The following is a 22947-nucleotide window of genomic DNA, read 5'->3' as shown; positions in this document are numbered from 1 at the left end:
AAGCGAACCGATTTTTTTCTTAACAGACCCAAAACGAGCAGTGCAAGGAATAATACTTGTTTCATGAATTGAATTTCTAAGTGACCTTGTAGTGTTATTGATTTGAATGAAATGCTCCTCTTCAAGGGCGACACAGCGCACACCCTAAGGGCAGGAGTATTAAACCGCAGTGTGCTATCTGTGGAATATTGACACACAATGCGCTGTATAATATAATCACTTCAGGAGTTCTCATTCTGCTGAGTAACATGAAAAAGACAAGGATCATTAGTGGCCTGCGACGGATCTCTCTCAGGAAAGAGAAGTCTGATGGACACAGCAGACTAGTGATTACAGCATTGGAGGTTCTACCCAAATCCCCTTATTTAATAATTATCTGGGTATTCCCTGCATAGAAACAGTAATCATTCTAATAAGTACAGCGGTGCTCCAAATATCTGCTACCGAGGACAGAAAAACAAACACACTTTTTTTGCAACAACACAATCGCATCCAAGTAAGTGTTTATTAGGCTGCCTGTCAAGTTAAACAGCAGGGGACAGAAGCTCTGTTTCACAGCTTTTTGCTGCTGTCATAATAAGGATTTATGTCCACTGATTGCTGTGGTGCCATTATTGAGTACCAGTTAAAACTCTATATCTGTATAAACAGGCATTGTCAGTTTTAATTTCGTCAGTTTTACAGTCTAATATGCACTCTGTGTATAACAAGTACCCCACATGGTTATAGCCTACGTGGCTACACCTTCAAAGTGGTAGGTACTGTTATATGAAAAAACTCACGCTTAGCTGAATCAAATTCCGTTATTTATAATGTACTGAGACATTGCAATATATTTGTGAGAAATGGGATGCACAGTTAGATTTGAAGGTACCTTGCTATATTCTGATTTTTTTTTTTTAATAGTTTATGGAAATGTATGTAAAATTTCAAATGAGATACAACTGAAAGTACACTTAACAACACAGTAATTTACACAAAGTAACAAATTAAGCACTTAAAAACTTTTGACAAGCTGTATTTTGTGTTGTAAGGGACAAAAACGTTTAGAGACGTGTTTACTCAATCAGATTAGAGTGGCTTTTTTATCTTCAGAGGTAAATACCAGCAGCAATCTCATTATTCAGTGGTACAGTACCTATAAGCAGTCCTCTTTATAAGCCTCTAAGTCCTGCAACTGCTTCTAGGTTTGAAGCAGGATGCTAAAGTATAAAGCCTTACAAAAAGCCTTACAGTGCCGAGACTGTACTGGACTGCCAAGCAAAGAGATTGAACAATCCAGTGTGAATCCGTGGAACGGATCAGTCCCCACCTTGACCCTCCACAGTGAAAGCTGATGCATTTTATACTCTGAGTTCCAGAGGAGATCAGGATTCACGTTATCCCACACCCCCTTCAAGTACAGGAGCTCCAGTAATCCCCTCTATCATTTTGTGTAGAGGATTTAACTTTCTTAAGGATTTGATGGCTAAGAAGTCAGGTATGTTACAGAGTCAGTCAGGGGAAAGGCGGTGGGAGGGGGGCGGTCGGGGGGGGGGGGAACTTGAGTAGCACAGATCGAGGGAAACTGAGAGGAACTTTTCTTCTGCATTGAATGGCATGTGTTTTAAGATTTAAGACCACAGCCTCAAAATAATTCAACCAGTGCTGCAACTATCATCAAACAACAATTTACAATAAACACTAAGTGTCATATTTTATTAGATTTTGAAAATGGAGTTGCTTTTAGTGATTTAACACCAGTTTGATAATACCAGTGAAAAAGGCAAATGTGTAAGTAGGTTAAGGGTTAATCTGTTTGTTTTTTCAACAAATGTGATTTTTTTTAGCATTCTGGCATGGTCTTAGTATACAATTTATTTAGTCCTGAAGCAATTTTGACATTTAAATAAATATATAAGATTATAGATAAGATTATACAGTTTACTGATTAAGCATTCAGAGATGTGTTTAAAGGCACATGCTGTTACAGTTTTTTAATTACAGAATTTTTTAGATTTAGTTCATATGTATGTATATGTATAGGTTCTTATTTCCACCTGTGGTCCTGCAGTCTAAAAGTATACCTAACCCCTTCACGCAGTGATTGCTCAGAACTCCTCAAACAGAGCATTGTGCTTTCAGCAGTGCCAGAGAGCTGCATGATGGATGTTGTGGGGATTGGGTTGTACAGGGAGGTCGCTACACTGTGGCTTTCATCTCATTCCTTTTGATTCCAGCAACATCGAGAAGGGAAGAACAGATGAATTATTTTCACTGCCCTGTTTTCTTCTTCACAAATGTACTATCTCGCTGAGGGAAGAAAAGAAAAAAAAAACAATAAAGCATCCAAACCCATTTGCACCACATTAAAAAGCTTGGCTGTCGAACAAAGATTCTTCAAATCCTTAAGTGTCTCTCGCCAATAGGAAAGAAAAAGATATCCACGTAATGCAATGACAGCAGCTGGTGTAGGTCTCTCATGGTGTCGGAGATAAGACTAAGATGTTATCAAGGTCACTGCAGTCCTTGTAGAAATTCACAGTAGTAATAATGTTCTGGTATTAGTGCTAAGTCTTATACTAGCACATGTTCGCCAGCAAAAACTACTGTATGTATCTTTTTGCTCATAAATGCCAGCTGCCTAAAGTTTCAGTCTGTACCTTTCCCAAGGGAGCACGTGTTTGAAAACTAACTGTGGAGATATTTTTAGAATCTTTCATGGCATAGCAATGCTTTTTTTTTTTTTTTAATTTGATTCTAAGTTTATACTCGCGTTACACTTTTATACTTAACATATCTTTACCCAAAATATGCGAAATAGTGCAATGAACCTTGTCAGGTAGACCGTCCAGAGTTGCTTACCTAGTAAAGGCACTACCATTCTGAGTGCAGGGTGAGTCCTGTGCATGTGGTGCGTAAAATCAAAAACAATATATAACTTGGTTGGAACCAACAACAGACTATAAGGAAGAGAGTGGTTGACCCTGTTCTGCTTTTTATTGTATGGTTGTATGTAATTTTATGTTTTTTCTTTTAACACATATTGACATCAGAATATGCGTACACAGAGCATCAAGGCTTATGTTTCCTCTCCAGCTATTTCGATGGCTCTGCACAGCCATCAGATCAGTATGAAACCTGTGTAAAAACTCAGCCAGCCCCAGCAGGCGATCAAATGCTCAACCTCCCAATCCAAATCCAGCACTATTACACTGCTAAATATTTTGGATGGCAGAGGTTATGATACTGAGATGCATTCTAAGAGATGCTTGTTCAAACTGTCTGTAAGAGGTCAATATGGATTGATCGGCGGTTTTGTTAATCAGAAACAGTTTTGATTAGCAAGGGGGATGTATTGATTTGAAATTGATTTGCAATTTTTCCTTCCTGGTTCTCATTTATTGGTTTTCTGTGGTAGCCTAAATCTTAATTTTGGACCTCAAAGTTTAGGACTAGAAGGTCAGAGAACAAGGTGGAGCCAAGGGCAACGAGGCCAGGCTTTTCTGTGACTTCCAAGCCAGATCTGTCACATGCTCATCATACAAGCCGTTTAAACTCCTGCTGTACAGCACTGGGACTGTGTCAGTGTTATGTAGAACTTGCATTGCTTAACCCAGCGCAATGTCATTTTGGTATTCAGCAGTGAACACCTCGGGCTTCTTCAGTGACACAGATTGCTTTCTTCAGCAAAACCAAAACGTTGTAGACTTCAAAAACTACAAAAATAAAAGAACACCTACAATGAAGTGCCAGTATGTAATGGGTTGTATACTAAAGAAATGTAGGATCTGAATTGTCCAGATACTTAAATGAAGTCCTCTCTGTGAACTAATAGACGGGTCACAGTATTGGTGCTTGGATTGTTGTTTTCCATGCTTTTTCTTATTCTACCATGTAGCGCAGAAGTAGTTAGTAAGCATAAGTCATAATGATCTAAGCTGAAACAGCTATAGGAAATTCTACTCAAGACACACAATCTGTTATGAAATATTAGGGAAGTGAAGACGGTGTACAGTCCAGTATACCTTTAAAAACGCAATGTCCTGTCATGCTTGATTACAGTAGGGCATTCCAATGACCGATCTGTCTTAGTGCTGCTCTTACAGGAAGCCACTTTGTAATACCCATCACTTAAAGTCCTCTGCCAGGAATGAAACCTGCCATGCTTGGCTGGCAAACTGAAGCTTATTGCACTGATGTGGCCACTTTGCAGTAATGGCTTAAAGTTTGACTGGCTGCCTAAATACAGTTGGGTCTCCTACTCTATGTGCTAGAAATACATGCATTCAACTTTGAGCCAAATGGACCCTGTCAGGAAGTTATTTGACCTAAAGAATAAAAAAATAAAAAAAACTTCAGGATGTAGATCATGAAATATAAATGTTTGCTTCTGCTTTTACTTGCTGTTCTTAACAATGTATTTCAAAGTTCCTCATCCATTTTATTAGTTGATGGGCCATGAAATGCATTGAAATCCTGTGTAGGAAGCATTTTCTCCCAGAACTTAAGTTGTACATGAGTAAAAAAAATAAAAAAATTGGAGAGCATTCTCTTTAGCCTAGAGTATAAAACGAATTGGTAAAGAATGATTATACATGGAAATGATTGTTTGTGTTAATACACACACACAGTACACCCTCTATTCATTGTTAGTGTTATTCCCCTAGGTAGCATGCAATAAATATTGATTTTGATTAAATGTTTTAACACTAGGACAGCATATCAAGGTTCTTGGTCTGTAGCCCAGTTGAGCATTGCTGTATTGAGTGGTAAAAAACAGTTGAAACTGAGAGAGGCAAAATATATCTGTACTGTAGGTATCAAGTCAGCTACTATAGAAGCTGTGGAACATTTAAAGGAAGTCATACCTGATTTGAATAATATGAATATGCTGCCTCATAGGTGTCAGTGTATTTTTTAAATGACATTTTTAGAAATTGTGTGAACTCTATGAAGTTCAGGAAGTTGCTCTGCTGAAAAGTTCTGCATTATAAAATAGATACATACTGTAGTTAGGAAAATTATGATGGTACATTTATACACGCAGTGACTAAAGGGAGTATAGGGTTATTTTAGTACATGATGCACAACCAGCTGCTGCTTGCATATATAAATGATGTGAAGAGTAAATAGCTTAATGACATTTTCTTAGTTTATTTATTTATTTATTTATTTATTTACTGTTCTGTGATGCTTGCAGTATCTGAGTGGTTTCTTACTGCAATTACTGAAAGATCAGTACACCTTGTAATGCACAGCTGTGCAATTACAGCAAAAGCAAACTTAATCCGAAGTGCCACATCACTAGGTGGTGCTGGTGCTTACTCCTATAAAAGATTCTTTGGTTGATCTAGCCTGTGGTTCACATATCTATGGCAGACAGCTGGAACTGAAGAGCAGCTCCTGTAAGAATCACTCAGAATGATTGCACACATCATGAAAAGGTATGGGGACATTAAAAAAAACATAACAAAATGAAACTTGAAGCTACTGTTTATCAAAATTATCATTTAATTTGTGGCTCGGTTTCTGTGAAGAGAGATTTATTACAAAACATCAATGAAAAAAAAATGTTGAGAGCTAAACAGAGAGTACAGTATGTCTGTAAATCCTCTTTGATTTGAAAATCACCAGGGGATCACAGTAAGAATTGCACTTTTGATGAGTGCAAACCTGAGCTTTTTTTTGTTTGTGTTCCAGAACTAAAAAGTTGAGTGAAAATAAGCATTTAGAAGGCAGTGTACCGGACTGTATGGGACGGTGGCACATTATTTCCTTTTTCCCCAGCTATCTGGCTAATTTTGTGTTTCTTAATAAAATCAAATCATTCTCAGCACAGGATTTTACATCCTTTTGTCCTTTTAACACTGATCTGGTAATAAGATCTTCCCGTTAACGATAGCTTTAGCGCCTTGAAAATGCCAGTCTGTGAAGAAGTCTGTTTGTTGTAATGGGATGCTGACAGTATGTAAAAGTAATCACTATGGATTATTTACGCTTGCAGTCAAGCATATTGTCATTGTATTATTAAAACAAGATTGTAATTATTGAAGGAGGAGGAGACCACAGATTGGAGAATATTCCATGCCTGACTTGCTCTGTCCATTAGTTAGTAAAGACATTAACCTTTTACGCTGTGTATCTATTAATGACTTGATATCTTATCCAGAATAACTACCATGATTGTGGATGTCTAGCTTCCTACACAGGGCATGCAGGTCAGTGTTTAACTGGATTTGATTGAAAGTAAAGCTAAGTATCCCAGAATTTTAAAAGACTTATTTGTGTGGTTTCAGCTATATAACCCATTTTAGTTGAAATAAATAAATGAACAAGCTACCGTTTGTATTTTTTAAAAACTGTAAACGTTATATGATCCCACAGAGATTTAAACAGTTGCTTTTCACTCTCCTGGGATTGTGCCATCTGGACAGCCACATCTTCAAAATGCATTTGAAAGAGCGTGCATTCGGCATCATTAACATTCCAGTTTAAAAAGACAAGCAGCTGTTTCTTAAAAAAAAATCTAATCGCTAGTTAATAATACATGAAGTACACATGGAGACTAATGAGGGTCTATCAGCATACTAAAGATGTTACAACTAAGGCTTTAAAAAAACAATCACTTTACTCTTATCAGCACATCTGTGTTCTCACAAGTTTTGCAGTTTGTCTTTTTGTTTTCCTATTACCTGGAAGGGAACATTATAGCGTGGTGGTAAAACAATAACTTGTGAAAACTCTGTGGTAATTAAGAATTCATTTGTAACACCCGTGGAAACTGTGTTTACAATGTTTGTCCCAATGTGTCCACAGAGCTTAACAGTGGTACTTTTTAATTCATCTTATTTAATTCAAAATAAAGATATCAAGGGCTGATATGTGCAACAGTGAAATATTCGGTGGGCCAACATTATTGTCCAATTGGTTTGCATTTTCCTGCAAAAGAGTTCACAAATTTTTCATGCCTGCCTTTATTTATTTATTTTTTTCTGGTGCATTTTTAATTTTCTGATGCTGAACTGACTGGTAGGAGGAACTTTCTTTACTTTTCACTCACCTTAAGAAGAGATCTTTGCAGTTCTGAAAGCTAATGTATTTTTATATACTTCCTATTAAAAGATTTGCTGTACATTTCATTTGTGGACCATGGCTTTAAAACACAAGCAGAAGTGTTTAACTCCTTATCCACAAGGGTCCCTGCCAGGGCTACATTAAAGCTTTCTGGTTTGTATGCTTTGTTTATGAGCATTGTATGTAGCTCTAAAGTACCCCTTTTTTATCTGTTATGTTTAATTCAAATCAATACCTCTTTATAGCCGGGGGGGGGGGGAGTCCCATCGGTTCCTACAGCAGATCAGGAAACTTAGCATGTACTGGAAGGGCACAGGAAATTTGGGATGCCAGCTTTCATTTGAATCTCTGTTTAAATTGGAAAGCGTGCTACAGTATAATTGTTTCACGTTTTTTAAATGGCTGTGTGTTCAAAAGGCATTACATTTATTGAGGGATGATGGCTGCTCTGCTTGCCAAGCTTGTCGTTCTCTCTGGTCAGTGCAGACAGATTGATTGATCTGAGCTTGATTGAGATTGATGGAGGTAGAAACGAAAGCAAAGCATCCTTCTCTCCTTCCTCCATGTAGCTTGAAATGCTACCTGTGGCATCAAGGCCTGTGCATGTGTGGGGTGGCTGGCAAAGGCTTTTTTTGTCCTTTATAAGTAAAAGTATCCAGAAAAAATAAAAATAATCATTTAGGAATTTTGGAGAGAGTGTTGAAATGATAAAACATGCATTTAGCACTGAAAACAAACATTCTTAGCATTTGGAGCTATTATTGTGAGATTGCTCATGTAGGATCATTAGTGTTGAAGTATTTTTGTTTTGATCCCCTCCACCAAAGCATATGTAGTTAAATTTTAACTCCCCTCCACTCCTCTCCACTAATCCTTCATACAGTTAGAATACAGGTCATTACCTCGCATTTCAATCAATTTCATAACACAGAATCTCAAACTAACCTTTGACAAAGCTATCCCCCAAATGGAAAACATATACCCTGCTTATTAACTTAATTATAATCTCATTTTCATATACGTAATTGGATTTTAAAGGGATATCCTGGGTGGACTCAGTGGAAATACATTGGCCAAGTGCAATCCTTTTTATATGCAGTTACAGTAAGCTAGATGAATTCATATAATGACAATTATTTACAGTACTGATACAGATTTAAACTTACCAAGGGAAATACAATATGATGAAATAGCCTGTTTCTCCATTAGTCTTGAACAGTTTGGAAATCAATTTCACTACGATTAGAATAGCAATAATGTGAGATAGCGTCCGCTTGCAGACAGCTTCCATTTCCTAGAGATCTAAATAAATAATTCAGCTCTCTCAGCACAGGGATAAAATGCCATTAAAGCTGTTTTCCAAATGTCATTGATGTTAAACAGTGCTGGTCAATAAATTAGCGTTTTAAAAGGGGTTGGGCCAGGGAGCGTGTTTTTTTATTCAGTAGAGAGATTTCCACAGGCAGCATCAGGGCTATAACGCACACACTCATCAAGGAAACAGGAATTATAAAGCACTTGTAGCTACAGAGTTAAAGGGATCCTTTTATTATCCTATACGTGTTCCTAGTACAGTGAAACCTTGCTGTTACTGCAAGGCCAGCCTTGCTACTGGAGACATTAGTCAAATCAAAGAATTTTACGAAGATGATATTTATTCAGATTTTCTTTTATGCAAACTCTTCTTTTGCATTGTTTTAGTATCTCAATGTAAACGTGCAAACGCATTACTTCATGTTGCATCCAAGCTTTCCGAGGGTTTGGTAGTTTTATAGCATGTTGCTCTTTTCAGAGAGGTCATTTGACAGTGGCTTGATACGTTTGCGACTGCTGACAGTGCCCCTAATACTCAATACAGGGGTAAGAAATTAAATGTTAGCTAGCAGGTGATATAAAGTATCGCTTTAAGCAAGGCCACTTCAACGTGGACATTGTCTTCCAATGGTAGGTGGAACTGCATTTCAGTACAAATATTGCTTACTTGTATATATGGTAGTAGGTCTCTCAGATGTTCACAGCATGCTGCTTTTCATCTTCAGTTGTTTCTTAAGAACTGCTGACCTGACTCTGTGTGTCTGTGTATGTATGTACTGTGTGTGTGTGTGTGTGTGTGTGTGTGTCTGTGTATGTATATGTATGTACTGTGTGTATATATATATATATATATATATATATGACTTGTCGGTTTTTCTGAGTTTACTCTTGCATGAAAGACATCTATGCCTATTTTTCTCCTTGTTGCTGTTCTGTCTTGCAGGTGACTTTGGGGAAAGTGTTAAAAGCCATCGTGGTGATGCGGAGCCTGTTTATCGATCGGACCATCGTGAGGGGATTCAAGGAAAATGTGTACTCCGAGGATGGCAAGGTACTATTCCAAAGAGAGGGGAAATATGTGCATCCAGACCATTAGCACATCAAGAGGCACTCATGCAGCAGATTGTCCTGCACAGGAACTGGCATGCTTAAATCCTCCTCAAACAGCCTGCTGAATTATCCCACCTCTTATAGGGGTGATGGTATACCTACTGTATCTGTTTCTTCAGCGCCTCTGTAGAAACAAGCATATGCAAAGGCTTCTAATCAATACCTGTAAGTCCTGTTGTGGTCCTAAGGATAAAAATCATGATTTGAATAATTATGGTTTTAGAAGCCTTGTAGTTCTCTCTTTCCAGCAACATGATCCAGACTTTCGTAAAGACCCATCGGGTTTATGAATAAGACGTGATCTGATATTTGCAACATGCCTAACGTGCTGCACAGTATGAGATTGTCAGTATGATATGTTTTGATCCAAAGGAAAATCAAAGGTCTGCTTTGCTAGTGTTAGAGGCAGGTGGGAAAATGTGTATGTATGTATATATTGTAACACAGCAGGGAGGGGGTTAAAATCCTCCCTGCAGAAGACATGTGCGTATGCACATTTAGTTTAATTGTTTTCTTGTTAATTATGCCCTGCACCTGGTAGTTATTGTAAATTAGAACCAGGTGCAGGGTATTTAAGGATCTCTCTCTCTATCTGTAATCTTGAATACAGCAATAGGCTATGTCAGATCTTGCCCATTGGGACTGAAACTGGCAGTTGGGAGATGCAACCTTCAGAATTCAGTGATGACATTTGTACAATAAATGAATCTGTTCTTTTCACAGGTGTGTACTACATATGATATAGTCTAATATTTTGTCCAACCCTTGTTTTGCAGATGTGTTAAACTTATACTTGCTTACTTTGCTGCCTAAAAGGAGGTACAGTAGTGCACTTGATTATGGTATCTAGGAGTAGTACAGTATCTCTTTTCCACAAATTAATTTAATATTCAAGTAACTACACTCTCAACCTGGTGCAAACTCAATAGTGCCTTTGGAGGTTAATAAATTCCTCTCATTTGAAGCTGGTAACCGGCCTGTCAAAGCTTCTAATGACATAGCAAAATAGTTTTGTGACTTGCAGTTTTTATTACTAGTCCTCTTAATGATACATTAAAAAAAAAAAAACAATGAAAAATATATTTGCTAGTCTTTCAAGTGAGCATGCGTTATACAGCATATATAACAGGGACTGAACGAGATATAAAGACAGACCTCACTTGTGACTTTACCCAGCTAATGAGACTCATTATTATATCTAGCTCAGACTGCTTTATATATTCAAGTAATTTTATATTGTTACACACTATGGTGGGGAAGGGGGAGAATGCCTTCCCACACCAGCAGTGAAGCTCACATCCTCAATAAGCGCAATCCTGTGTATACTGTGAATCCTAATTAACATGGATCCACTGCAAGGACGGCTGTGGTTCTCTCTCCCCCTGAAGCCTCACCTTACATGAATTAAACACAACTACAGAGATGACTCTGGGGGGCCACCAGATTCTCCCTAGTTAGGCGCCTGAGTCGTGTTTATGCAATTTCTCAACTAATTACCCAGCGCCAGGAGAGCAGAAGCAGCTGCTTTAGCCTCCTAGCGTACGAGAGAGAGGGGAAACCGTGCTATCAAAGGAGGGCTTCAAAGACAAGCAGAAGCCCCTCTCGGGTAATTTGTGATCCTGCATTCTTCCAACTTCAAAGCCTGGCTGTGTGTCGGGGAGAGGGGGGTGGTGGGAGGGAGATTGAATCTGATTTCTCTAATAAATGCTGACACCAGCCCTGTTTGATATTAGATTCAGGGAACATTTTGATTTGTTATCGCCTTTGAAATCGTTCGGACGACCTTCACAAAACTGCCTTATTACCACTCCAGTTATGCTAAAGAAGGACGGGGGGGGAGGGGGGGCAGAAAACAAGAAAAACAACAAGAAATGCAGCCACGTTCAAAATAAAAGCATGTTTTAATTCAGAGGAGAAGGACGTTCCCCCGATATTGTGTTTTCAGCAGTTTCTTTTTGGTGTTACGGATTTAAGGCGTGATTGAAAGTGAAAAGCTGAGAAGTAATACAATAGAAGTAAGAAGGTGCATGATTTATTGCACAGGGTTTGTCGTCGGTGAGCTGAGTGAGAAGCTCCCCCATGTAACCCTGATCTCCACTCGATTGATTGATAGATATAGGAGATTTGTGTAACCCTGTCTGCATTTACAGGGGTCCTGTCCCTCTGCATGTCGGGGATGTAAAAATATTGTTACAGGATCTTCTCTATTTAAGTATCCATTGAGCAAAAATCCTGATGACAGGACATAGTTCATCTAGCTGTACAAATATATATACACTGTGTGTGTATAGATGTATAGATATATAGCCTATATAGATATAATTTGCAGCTTGTTCCTAATTTACTGCTACTGTAGTCCAATTTGATAAATGTTCTGTGAGCTCAGTAGACGAAGGTTTAAGGGTAACCTGTGAAACATTTACATTTCTACACATACAGCATCAGGATTAATTACATGTAACTCGGTTCAAGTACAACGCAGACCAAGGGCCAGGATGACTGGCAGCACACAATGGCCTGGTCACAGGGTCACTTACTGCACCAGTGAGCAATTTGCATTAATGTATAGCATAGAATTTGCATTAATGTACAGCATAGATAGCAGATTAACATGATACAGTTATACATGCAGTGACTGACAGGGGGAATATTATTAAAAGGGATTGAAAAATGGTTAAATGCAATATGCCAGTAGTTCATCGAAAGCTGCAGTAGGCTTCATGATATCCTGCATGATAGAACAGGTGGTGCTACTGGCGGGATGGAACCAACGGCGAACGTATTCAGAAACAAGCCTCAAGTCTTAGTGCACATTTAAGTGTGCAAAGCCATTGGGTTTTCATATTGAGAAAACACACTGTAGTAAATATGGCTCCAAGACTCCCATTGCACAGCGGTTGGAGCCATTTGAGTTTGTGGTAGTGATACTGTTTGTTGAAATAGGTGTGACTAGATGGGAAGCCTAGAGTGTTTCTCGCTGCTGCGCCGTGGAGAAGTTCTTGTCATGCCTGTGTTTGATGAATACTGCAACAAAGCAAGTGTCAGAACAGAAGAAACTAGCTAGACATATTTAATTGAAAGAAGCAGTAACACGTCCTAATGATCCTGGCAAACATTTCTGCAGAGGATTGCTTTTTTGTCACAGTTTTTCTGTCTTGTGTCTTCTTCGTGATAAATTAAATTCTGAGAGCCTCAGTTTTGTTTTCAGAGACCTACAGTTGGAGAGCAAGATGTAAAAAAAAAAAAAAAAAAAAAATGGGCATTAATGTTTTACCACAAATAGCAATACATTGAGCAAGTTTACTAACCAAAAAGAGGCTATTAACTCTGCCTGAAACAGAATACTTTAAGAAAAATATACATAGCTATACGTTCCCTGGCTTTCAATTATAACCACCAACTGACTGCTGACTGCACTCAAAATGCAAACGGCAAATTCTTGTTCATGATATTTAAATATTAAGCAACATGAGAGATCAAGGAGGTGTCTAGATCAAGCAGTTTTGACTCAAGCCAAGACGTTTTTTGTGGGGTGTTGGGGGAATGATAAAGCTTGAACATATACAAGGTAACTTTGATGCTGAGATCTTACACCCATCCCTTGCGATTTTAATCGTGTTCTGAAAAGTTCTCCGCTGACAGCCTCTGGAGAGTTGGAAATGAGAGTGAGGAGTTTCTATTCCCATACAAGTGCAGGTTATAATTAGCAGGCTGTAATTGTCCTACAAGGCAACTACAATGTAAGTTACCCCGAAGGCATCTGTTTCATGTGTTTTATTGTTTCCTTCTTTCTGTTGCAGCTTGATATCTGGTCCAAATCCAACTATCAGGTGTTTCAAAAGGTAAGCAGCCCACATGCTTCTTATCTTTGAATCTAAAGTACCTTCAGCTGCCACCTTAAAGAAACTGAGATCGCGTCGGTTTTGCAGAACACAGTTACCAAAAAGGTGAGCTGTGGCTTTTTCACCGAGGAACCAGGAGAATTTAAACACTTTGGGACACATGCATTAAGGTCTTAACGCCAAAATGCATTTGCACAAGGAAATGTAATAAATAAAACTGCTGATTTTATACAAGCGAGTAACTGACAACTCAGAAGTAAAATTGGACATTTTTATGCTGTTTGCAATCATACCTAGTGGCTCGTATTGTGGTTACTCAAATACTATGTTTTATTAAAGGTGCTTTGACTGTTGGTTCAAGTTTAACAGCTGCGTTGCATAGACATATGCAACGTAGACTAGATGTGTCTTTATACCAGTAAGCATCATCTAGTTCACAGCAGTATATTGCAAGAGAAACTAAAGAAAACTTCCAAAGCTACAGATCACTAGATAGCGCTGGTTTCTCCTTCTATGGAGTAACTTTGGCTGATCTAGCCAACGATACATACATCTGTGACGGGCAACTAGAAGCGAGGAGGAGCTCCAAAACACAGTATTTAATTGAGTAAGAACTCAAAAGTGTGCCTGAGTTGTTGTGTTTTGTTTTTTTACTGTTTAGCATTAACATTGATTTTCCTTTCATGAATATCGGTGCAAATTGCATTTTGCTGTTATGACCTTGATAAATCTGACCATTTTGAAGCAATTGCAAATAATAATAATAATAAAAAAAACATATGTGAAGTTTGTAATCAGCAGGCACCATGCATAGAGAGAAAGGACACCTTGAATATAAGGATGGTTGGTCTTCTCAGTTGCTGCGCAGAAACTAAAATGTACACTTTTTTTGTTTCCAATGAGATTCTGAAAATGCAGAAATCATTCTCCCAGCAAATAACTGTGTACACTTCCTTGGCCCTCCCATCCTGAACTCCATGCTGCCGTATTTGTTCCTGTGTTTGTCAAGCCCCTGTCTCCCTTTTGATCCCTCAGAAGCCAGTGCTTTTTCATTTTCTTTGTTTCTTATAAATGCATTGCCTTCATTTTCTTCCACAAGCATTGCAAGTTTCCGACTGTGCCGAGCATCTTTTATCTTCTCCCCCGAATCTCATTAGAATGGAATTATTGCCGGAGCAGCATGTCTGCCACCAGAATTAGATAGCCAGCCAATTTGGGGTTTGCCTTTAAAAAGAAATTGCTTTTCAAGTGACTTCACATCTGCAGCACTGGATGAAAGAGGGAAAAAAATATTCCCTGATAAAGTGGTGACTGAGAAACTATATAACTTTCCTTCAAAGCAGCAGAATATTAGTATTTGTTAGTGTTTTGTTCTTGTAATAATTTTTTTATTTTAAAAACTAAATTCTTGTTGCATAAGACTGATACATATCTTATGATGTTCAGATATTGTAGCCATTCATATATTTTTAAACTTGCATGCACACTGTGCACACAAACACATTTTAAAAATTCAAAAGTATTCAGATTTTGGATGATTGTTATTTTCCCACTATTTGCTAGCTAATTATAATGATAATTATAAACTGTATAATTATCCTATTGACTTACTAATCATTGCATTAGGTTGATTTAAACTCCTTTTGAATGCTGTTTAATCCCTTTGTAATGTCAGTAACATGACCGTGCCTATTGCCTAGTAGAATATACAACCTTACCCCTCTGGTCAAGTACATTACCGTAATTATTAGAAGCACTGTATGCTAAATTCAAATCCTAATAAAATGAGCTGTAGCTCCATTACAGAAATCAGATCCCTAACCCAATATTTCCTCTGCCTGTCATACGAATACCACTGTGTAAGACTTTGGTTTATAACCTGAAAGTTGAACATTTATTTTAATAACGGATGACCCAATAACTTATGTGAAAGGCGAGGGAGATTGAAAGCAATGCAATTGTATTCTCAAATTGCTGTAGAATTGTTACATAATAAAAGTTTTAGTATTATACATTTGGAACGCTATGGTAATCGTACAAGGTTAGTTAACACGGAGAATCAGGATCGGTGTGTACAGTGCAATATTACCGGTCTGAGAAGATGTCTGAATGTGCTCTGTCATGTTTTTCAGGTGACGGACCATGCAACAACGGCACTGCTACACTATCAGCTGCCACAGATGCCAGACGTGGTGGTAAGGTCTTTCATGGTGAGTGATAGGACAGGGCAACTGCAAGGGGAGCAGGTGTTTTGCATTAACACACCAGGATTGTATATCGGGATGCCAACTGTCCGGTTTTCCACCGGACATCCGTTTTTAAGGGAATTTGTACAGTGTCCGGTCAGAACCACTGACCACTGGTCATAGAATGAAATCATTATTTATTTAGTAATCTGCAGCACAACAGCTTTTTAGAAATGTGTAATACTGTATACTTATTCGGTCTGATAAATGCCCTAAAGTTAAGTTATCTCAGTCGGCCCTCAAAATGATAGAACTCACAGTCCCCAAAGGGTTAAATCCGTCTTCTCAGAATTTTTTTTTTTCTTCTTAGTCTTCAACACTTCTTGCAGTGCAGAGAGAATTGAGATTGATTAAACCTTCTTTTAAGATCAATGGAAAGCTATTCTGATCATGCTCTTGTGCGTGGGCAAGGCCTCCTCAGAAATGTATCATTTATTATGTACCAATCTTCCAAAGGATTTCATTCCTCATCCATATTATTTTCTTTTTCGTTTGCTGGCTACACCCCTTGTATTGAGCCAAGGACACAAACCTGCTATATACATCTGTTATCTTGAACCTAATCTGAGCAGCTTGCTTATTTTTGGATGGTAATGTAAACTTTGAACTCTAGCAGCTTTAAAAGGCTTGGTTGGGTTTCCTTGCTTTGAGCAGACACAAAAACAGTAGAACATGCCCTGTTCTGTAGCTATCACATCTTTATAAGAAACAGTGCTTTATTCTTCCTTTTGAGAAATGTTTTGGTCAGTTGCGTTATACATTCCAGTATTAAAGAAGAAATGATCAGATATACTATATAATGTAAGCTGCATTCAAATTGTTTTATGTTTGTTTAATTGAAAGGCAGTCACTAAACTGTGAAGTGCATAGAAAAAGATTTAACATGAATCCAGTGACAGTCATTTTAGCTTTGTTTCAGATTGATCTTTTTTGAGCTTGGTCATAGATCTCATTTTTAGTAAACGCGTGTTATTTCTTTTGTATCCTTTAGGCAGCAAATGAAATGTAAAAATGAAATAAACTCTTCCCATCCACATGGATTTGTAAGCTATTGAATCTGTACAGCAGAAAATGTAATTTGACAAGTGTGAGCAGTTCCAAGCTGTGTACCTTGGAAGCATTGTATCGTGCGAAGAACCAAGGATAAGCGGCTTATATTTACAGTTCTGTCCAATCGATCCTTAAAATACCACCGAGAACGTCTTGCAGGGAAAGCTGGGCATTAACCAGAAGTGTCAATATAATATTCCCTTCAGAGATCAAATGTAGGATTCGATTGACAGGGTGCTATCTGGGCTTCAGTTTCCCTGCTGAAACTATCACACCTGTAGAGAATCGGCTGGTCCACGCTCTCTCCATCTTCCAGCTGTGGGACAGAAATCCACTACAGAGCGAGTCCTGTTCTATTTCTGTTCCAGTTACTGAAGGGAAAGTTTTATAATGAATTCAGTGCTGTTCAAGTGGAAACATGGTTATTAGAGGTGTGCATCAAACGTAGGATTAAGATATAATAAAAAATAAAATGATATGAATTTAATTTAGAACATCATGTAATCAAAGAAACTACAAAATGATATGGCAAAAGTCTACCAGAAGCCATAATAGTAGTACAATATTTCATGTTAGTTTTTTGAAATGTCACCTTTTTCAGTTTGTCTGTTTTTTGTTAAGTATATGGAGAACTACAAAAGCAGTATGTAATTCAGTATGTTCACGTAACATTATTCAGCAGGTTTCATTCGACTTTATGAAGCAAAATTAGTGTATTCTATAGGGCGGTGCAAAACTTTCGTCCATACCTTTGTACAATATGCATTAATGTCTGTGTCTATGTATGTGCTGTCGCTGCGTGCAATTACATGGGCATATATGTATTTATTTATTTTTTTTAACAGGAAATATATTGTATAGATTGGGTATCTGTTTCAAGAGCATTCAGGGGCCCATAACAAACAGTAATGCATGGATGCATTCACAAACACGCAACAGAAAACAAAATATACATTCCTGTTTATGGGAAATATCCATAAATATATTTTCTACCTTTTTTTCATGATTGTCATGTTTTGATGCCTTTGAAAATACACCAAGTGTCCCTGTAATGCAATAGGATTGATTTTCAAAGCTTTTTACTACAGTGGAAATTACTCAATTTTTCAAAAGGAAAAAAAAAAACACCCTTTTGAAGTTACAAAATAAGAAACAAACAATCTTCCTTACTTACACTACCTTAAATGAAATACATGCTGTGTCAATAGCAACAAACTGAAAGCAGCGTACAAACTGGGGCTGATCCAGCGGTCAGTACAGAGGACAGTAGTGATGGTAGTCTGCAGGATAGTTTCAATTGCAATGAATCAAGCACTTTCAGATAGACTGCAGGTTAGGTTTTAAGATGTTCTAAGCTGCAGCAAACACCATGTATTGGTCGTCTGCCCCCTAGAGGATTGTAAAACAGGTATTAAGATAGTACAGAGTTGGAGATGATCCGCAGATCAAACCGTACTTGCTACTGTATTACTCATCTTAGTACAGAACTTAGGACTAAACCCGCAGGTTTGTTGCAATTGGCCAGCAGCGTTTATTTCATGTTTTGTAGCTTGAGCAGATGTAATTTACTCTTTCGAAGGAAAAGGTTTTGATAATCAGCCCCAGTGTCGTTTTCGTTGAGACTTTGAATCAGTCACTGATGCATGATACTGCTGCTGCCGCACCTCTCTCTGGAAATCAGCCTGGAGCATTTTGTGTATTCTTTTTCTCCTGGGGGATTACTTTGAATTAATTTAATTAAGTTACTTTGCTTGAAGATCAGTTCTTTGCAGGTAGTCAGGCAATCTGGTTTGAAATTTGAGAAGGCTGGCTGCGATTCAGATAGGTAATGTACCAGGATCTAACAGCTGCGGGAAGCTTCCTGGCAAGAGAAGACGCTCATTGACAATAGCCGGTCTAAACCCTTCATTTTTAAATCTGTATTCTAAATGTGTGCAGGGATGGAAACAAGACTCCTATTGCATAGCAGTTTCACCCATTCCCCCATTACAAGCGTGGTTAGCCACAGTGTATAGGTAACAAGCTCAGGTGGGTCTTATTAAACTCACAGTAAAACCATGGATCAAACTGCTATGCAGTGAGAGTCTTATTTCCATTCCTGGTGTACATTTGGAATGTAGGGTTATATTCCAATAACAGAACTGTACTGCAGTACAAGAGCATAACTCTCAACACTGCAGACTATTAAACTGCAGTTTACAGAGCCTGGTATATTTCCATATAAGACACTGAAACGGTTTATTTTCAGTAAAATTTCCTTTTTGCCAAGTTAGTGCGCAAAGTTGTGAGTATTGTTGTTATAAAGTACAATAGATATCAAAATGAAAAGGTAGTCAAAGTGCGTTACATCATACTAGAAGATCCTCTGTCAGTTTTACAGCATGATATCCAGTTGCATATGCACCTAGAAAGCAGCAGGTGCTGTGTGAAAGTGACATTGATGTTGATTCAAGCCCGCTGACTATCTAGTGTTGGTTTCTCTTGGTCTATCTCTCCTCGCGTCCCTGCTGGGCTGGGATCACACAGCTGTCTCTCTGCTATCTGCATCCTTCTGTGGCTTTTATTGGTTTAAATAAGCAGTTATTTTAATCCCTTTTAGAAACAGCTCTCCTATGGCAGGTGGGACATCCATGTACAGTACCTTTTCAAAAGACATGTTTTCATACGTGTTACTTAATCGTACAGAAAATGTTTAATTTAATGAACAAGAATCAATATATGGAGTCAGTTAAGAAACTGACTAAACAGTGACTGCTGGTGATGCGGGCTTACACTGCTCAATAGAGGTCATACAGAAGGACAGAATGTAATGCACTGGTTATAGAACTGAATGAAACAGTAAACCAGGCTGCAATACTGACCCCAGCAGCTGTAACAAAGGCTTTGCATCCAGACTAAGAAAAAGCTATACTCTTCATACAACGCAGAATAAAGAGTGTGATTCAGCACTGGATTTAAAAGAAAGGGTACATCTGTGGATACCCAAGACTGCTATTGTCCACCAGTTTGCATGTCTCTGCTGCATCAGTTTTTTTTTTCTGCTTGTTTCCAGACCTGGTTGAGAAGTTACATCAAGTTATTCCAAGCTCCCTGCCAGCGCTGCGGAAAGTATCTGCAGGACGGGCTGCCTCCCACCTGGAGGGATTTCCGCACTCTCGAGGCTTTCCATGATACCTGCCGGCAGTAACCTGGGAAGAACCACGGGACTGGGTCTGGGTCAGGAGTCACTATTGGCATCCAGTCTGCAGCAGTTCAGTTGGTTAAAGCAATGGGTCACTGCATGAGAATTGAACTGCTGGAGGCCTGGGTCCAAACTCAGTCACCAATGTTCTGTGATTTTGAATGAACCAGCACGGAAATCCCTTCAGATTAGGATTAAGATGTTTTTACAAAGATCTGCAGGGAAGCGCCTGTAGTTCCACCCCAGAGTTGTAATCCCTCATGGTGCATCACGTTTGTAATAAATAAGAAAGGAAGAATATGTATTGTTTCTGGCAGCTGGAGTACATGTAATTAGTCATAACTATAAATCTCAGGAGAGTCTGCAAACCAAGTCATTGGGTTTGTTTTTCAATTAGGAAATAATAAGTAGTACCTAATCAGCCAAAGTTTCAAAACACTATATACAAATAATCTGATTCTTGTGAATACAGACAGTGGCTTAAATGTACAAGTAAGAACAGAACTGTCACATGAGTAACTTGTTTCATTTTATTATTCTCCTCCAGGTTGTATCATGAAATCCAGTCAGAGCGAGCCTCTGGTTAAAATCTCAGCCCGTCAGTAATGTACGAAAGCGCTGTTCTTGTGATTTATCAGGTACAGTCCTATCTCCTGATGATTTGACATTTGCTCCACAAGATAACATATTTTTTTATATTTGCATCTGTTTCTTCCACACCTCGCTTGCTGGTAGTCACACATTTTGTTAACTGATAAATGGCAGACCAGTGTCTGAAGCTACACAGAAGTGATTTGCACACTAGTGCGGACACGCTCCCATAGATTTCTTGTTGGACAGCCAGAACTGGACAGTGCATCACTGTCAGAAAGCAAGAACAAGCATGCTTAGAATAGAGAGATGGCAAGCTGCAGTGACGTCATCATGGAATAAATGATGTCATTACTTGATTGACGTATATGGTACTAGGGTAGTATGCCAGTAAGCTTTAGCTAACACATTTTATTTCTTAATTCAGTATTAATTCATTTTTTTAATACTTTATTTTTACTTTAATTAAACAAATAGGCTATTTAGATTTCAATTGAGCAGCACTGACAAGTCAATTACTACACAAATCAGTCTAATATTAATTGCAATATTTAGCTATTTGAAATCTAAAATGTTCTGTCTGGTGCACGTATAATTTTAAATATGCAGTATAATATTGTCAAGGTTCTTTGCAAATCAGAAACAAGAGTTTATAATTGAAGTAAGGCATACTACTAGTAGTTTTTCATTTTTTGTAAGGATCTAGTATACTGTACATGATTTAATGGGATTATAGATAGAAAATATTGGAAGGTGATGACAAGTGATCTTCACTAAGATGTTGAAAATCGGATTCAATCTTATCCTCAGATTACTGTGCAACAGTATATTGTCATGACAAAATCAAACTTGTGTCCCTCTGCAATCTGTGCTCGAGCAAACCCCTTGATAAACAAACAGCACTGCTAAATGTTGCATAACAATACTCCAGGTTTTTCAGACATTTGCTTTTCCTAGGAAAGCACAGAGTAAGCAAGACTGAATTTGATTCTGAGGATTGAAAGGTGCAGGAGATGCAGTGTCCCCTTTTCAAGATACAGTCTAATTGGGTTACTTGCAGATCACTTTTCGCAACGATTTCCAGAGCGCAAACAGCTTCTGTAAATATGCAAAGACTTTTTCCACGTTTCCATGTTGGCCTTTGAACAATTCATTAATCAAACCCTGTGTAACTATTTTCAGTTGTAAATACTAAGAACACTTTCCAGTTCTCCATTAAAGCTTCCCAAGAGGCTCTGAGATTCAGTTCATTCTAGTGTGATGTGTTAACATGCAGTTAGCACATCCTTGACACTTCTAGTTTAATTCAGATTGTCATACAGGTTCTTGGTGTCTTGATGATTTCATGATACCAGTGTAAATATTTTGGCCAGGCCAAGGTTTAAACCTTTTGAATGTTTGTTCCAGTTGGAAGTGAATGATTTGCATTCTCATTGCTTGACTGGCTGCTACTGGATCTAATGCCTTTGTACTTCATCTGAACAGCATTGTAAAAGATTCAATCATTTTTGTTCTACTTTTTGTATAATAAAACAAATGTAATACAAGCAATCTGTTGCATTTTTTTTTTCTTTAATATTGCTTGTGGAGCAGCGTTCTGAGATGCATGCTAATTGTTTAGCAGCAATTGGCACAGCATGAGCCGGGGTTATTCCTTGATGCACCCCTGGCGCGTTCGTCTGCATAGGAAATGACTCAAGCAAGTCTTATAACAGTGCCAGTATGAGGCACTTCAACAAAGAACATATTGTGGGGTTGGTGTGTTTTAACACATTTGTCAGCATGTGCTGTTTCATGGTTATCTTTCTTTTATATACAGATTATTTCATAGCTGATTAAAAAAATGAGTAGTGTTTCTCAACTCCAGTTTCTGGTGTGTGTAAAAAATAAAAAAATAAAAGATGCATGTTTTTTGTTTCAACCAGGGTTCTAACTACTAACAATTAACTAGCAATCTAAAGTCTTAGGAGCTGTGAGTGTGATGTATTTTATGGGCAATGAAAACCTGGACTATTTACAGACACCAGCAACTGGAGTTGAGAACTAGTGGTTTAGAAGTGGGTAAAGGCGTGGCTGCGTGGCGTGCAAGGTGGTTCATACAGTCAGGGAAGCACAGGTTCTTGTCCTGGCTGTGCAATGTCACCAGACTTCGCTGGGATTTTACACCTGCGCAGGTATTAGCAATCATGAGAAGACTATCTAATTCCTCATTTTATATATAAAGACTATCTAATTACCCGGACAGTACAGCGATCAAAGTGATCTCCCAACAATCTTATTTGGTTGCTTTCCATGAAAAAATATAAGACAGCTCTGCTCATACTTCCCTCCTATTATTAGCCGTCTAATACAGCACAGCCTACATTTGTTATTCATTAATACTAAAGGTTATCAAATTCCCCTTTTATTCGAAAGCCGAGAAGAACAAACAGTATTAATTGAAGTCTGGGATATATATTTTTTCTCCATGAAGGTTTTTTTTTTTTTAACAGAGAGGAAAAATGGTTGCTTGCTTTAATTTTCCTGTCGATATTGGATAAATGTAGCAGTGCAGGTT

The 22947-nt window shown here is 38.1% G+C and overlaps 1 protein-coding gene across 1 annotated transcript in view; it reads left to right on the top strand.

Annotated features, from left to right (window-relative positions):
* Positions 1 to 21941, top strand: part of LOC117396951 (mediator of RNA polymerase II transcription subunit 27) — a 63661-nt gene extending 41720 nt beyond the window's left edge. Inside the window, exons 5-8 of the mRNA XM_059005581.1 lie at positions 9314 to 9421; positions 13281 to 13322; positions 15455 to 15532; positions 19671 to 21941. Of these exons, the coding sequence (XP_058861564.1) occupies positions 9314 to 9421; positions 13281 to 13322; positions 15455 to 15532; positions 19671 to 19805 (363 nt within the window). The 3' untranslated portion in view covers positions 19806 to 21941. The remainder of the gene's footprint in view (positions 1 to 9313; positions 9422 to 13280; positions 13323 to 15454; positions 15533 to 19670) is intronic.
* Positions 21942 to 22947: the final 1006 nt, after the last annotated feature.

The sequence above is a fragment of the Acipenser ruthenus genome, chromosome 31 (assembly GCF_902713425.1).
Source record: "Acipenser ruthenus chromosome 31, fAciRut3.2 maternal haplotype, whole genome shotgun sequence".
In the NCBI taxonomy this organism is placed as follows: Eukaryota; Metazoa; Chordata; class Actinopteri; order Acipenseriformes; family Acipenseridae; genus Acipenser; species Acipenser ruthenus.
The sequence above is the reverse complement of the archived record's forward strand: the minus strand, read 5'-3'. Positions and strand labels throughout refer to the sequence as shown.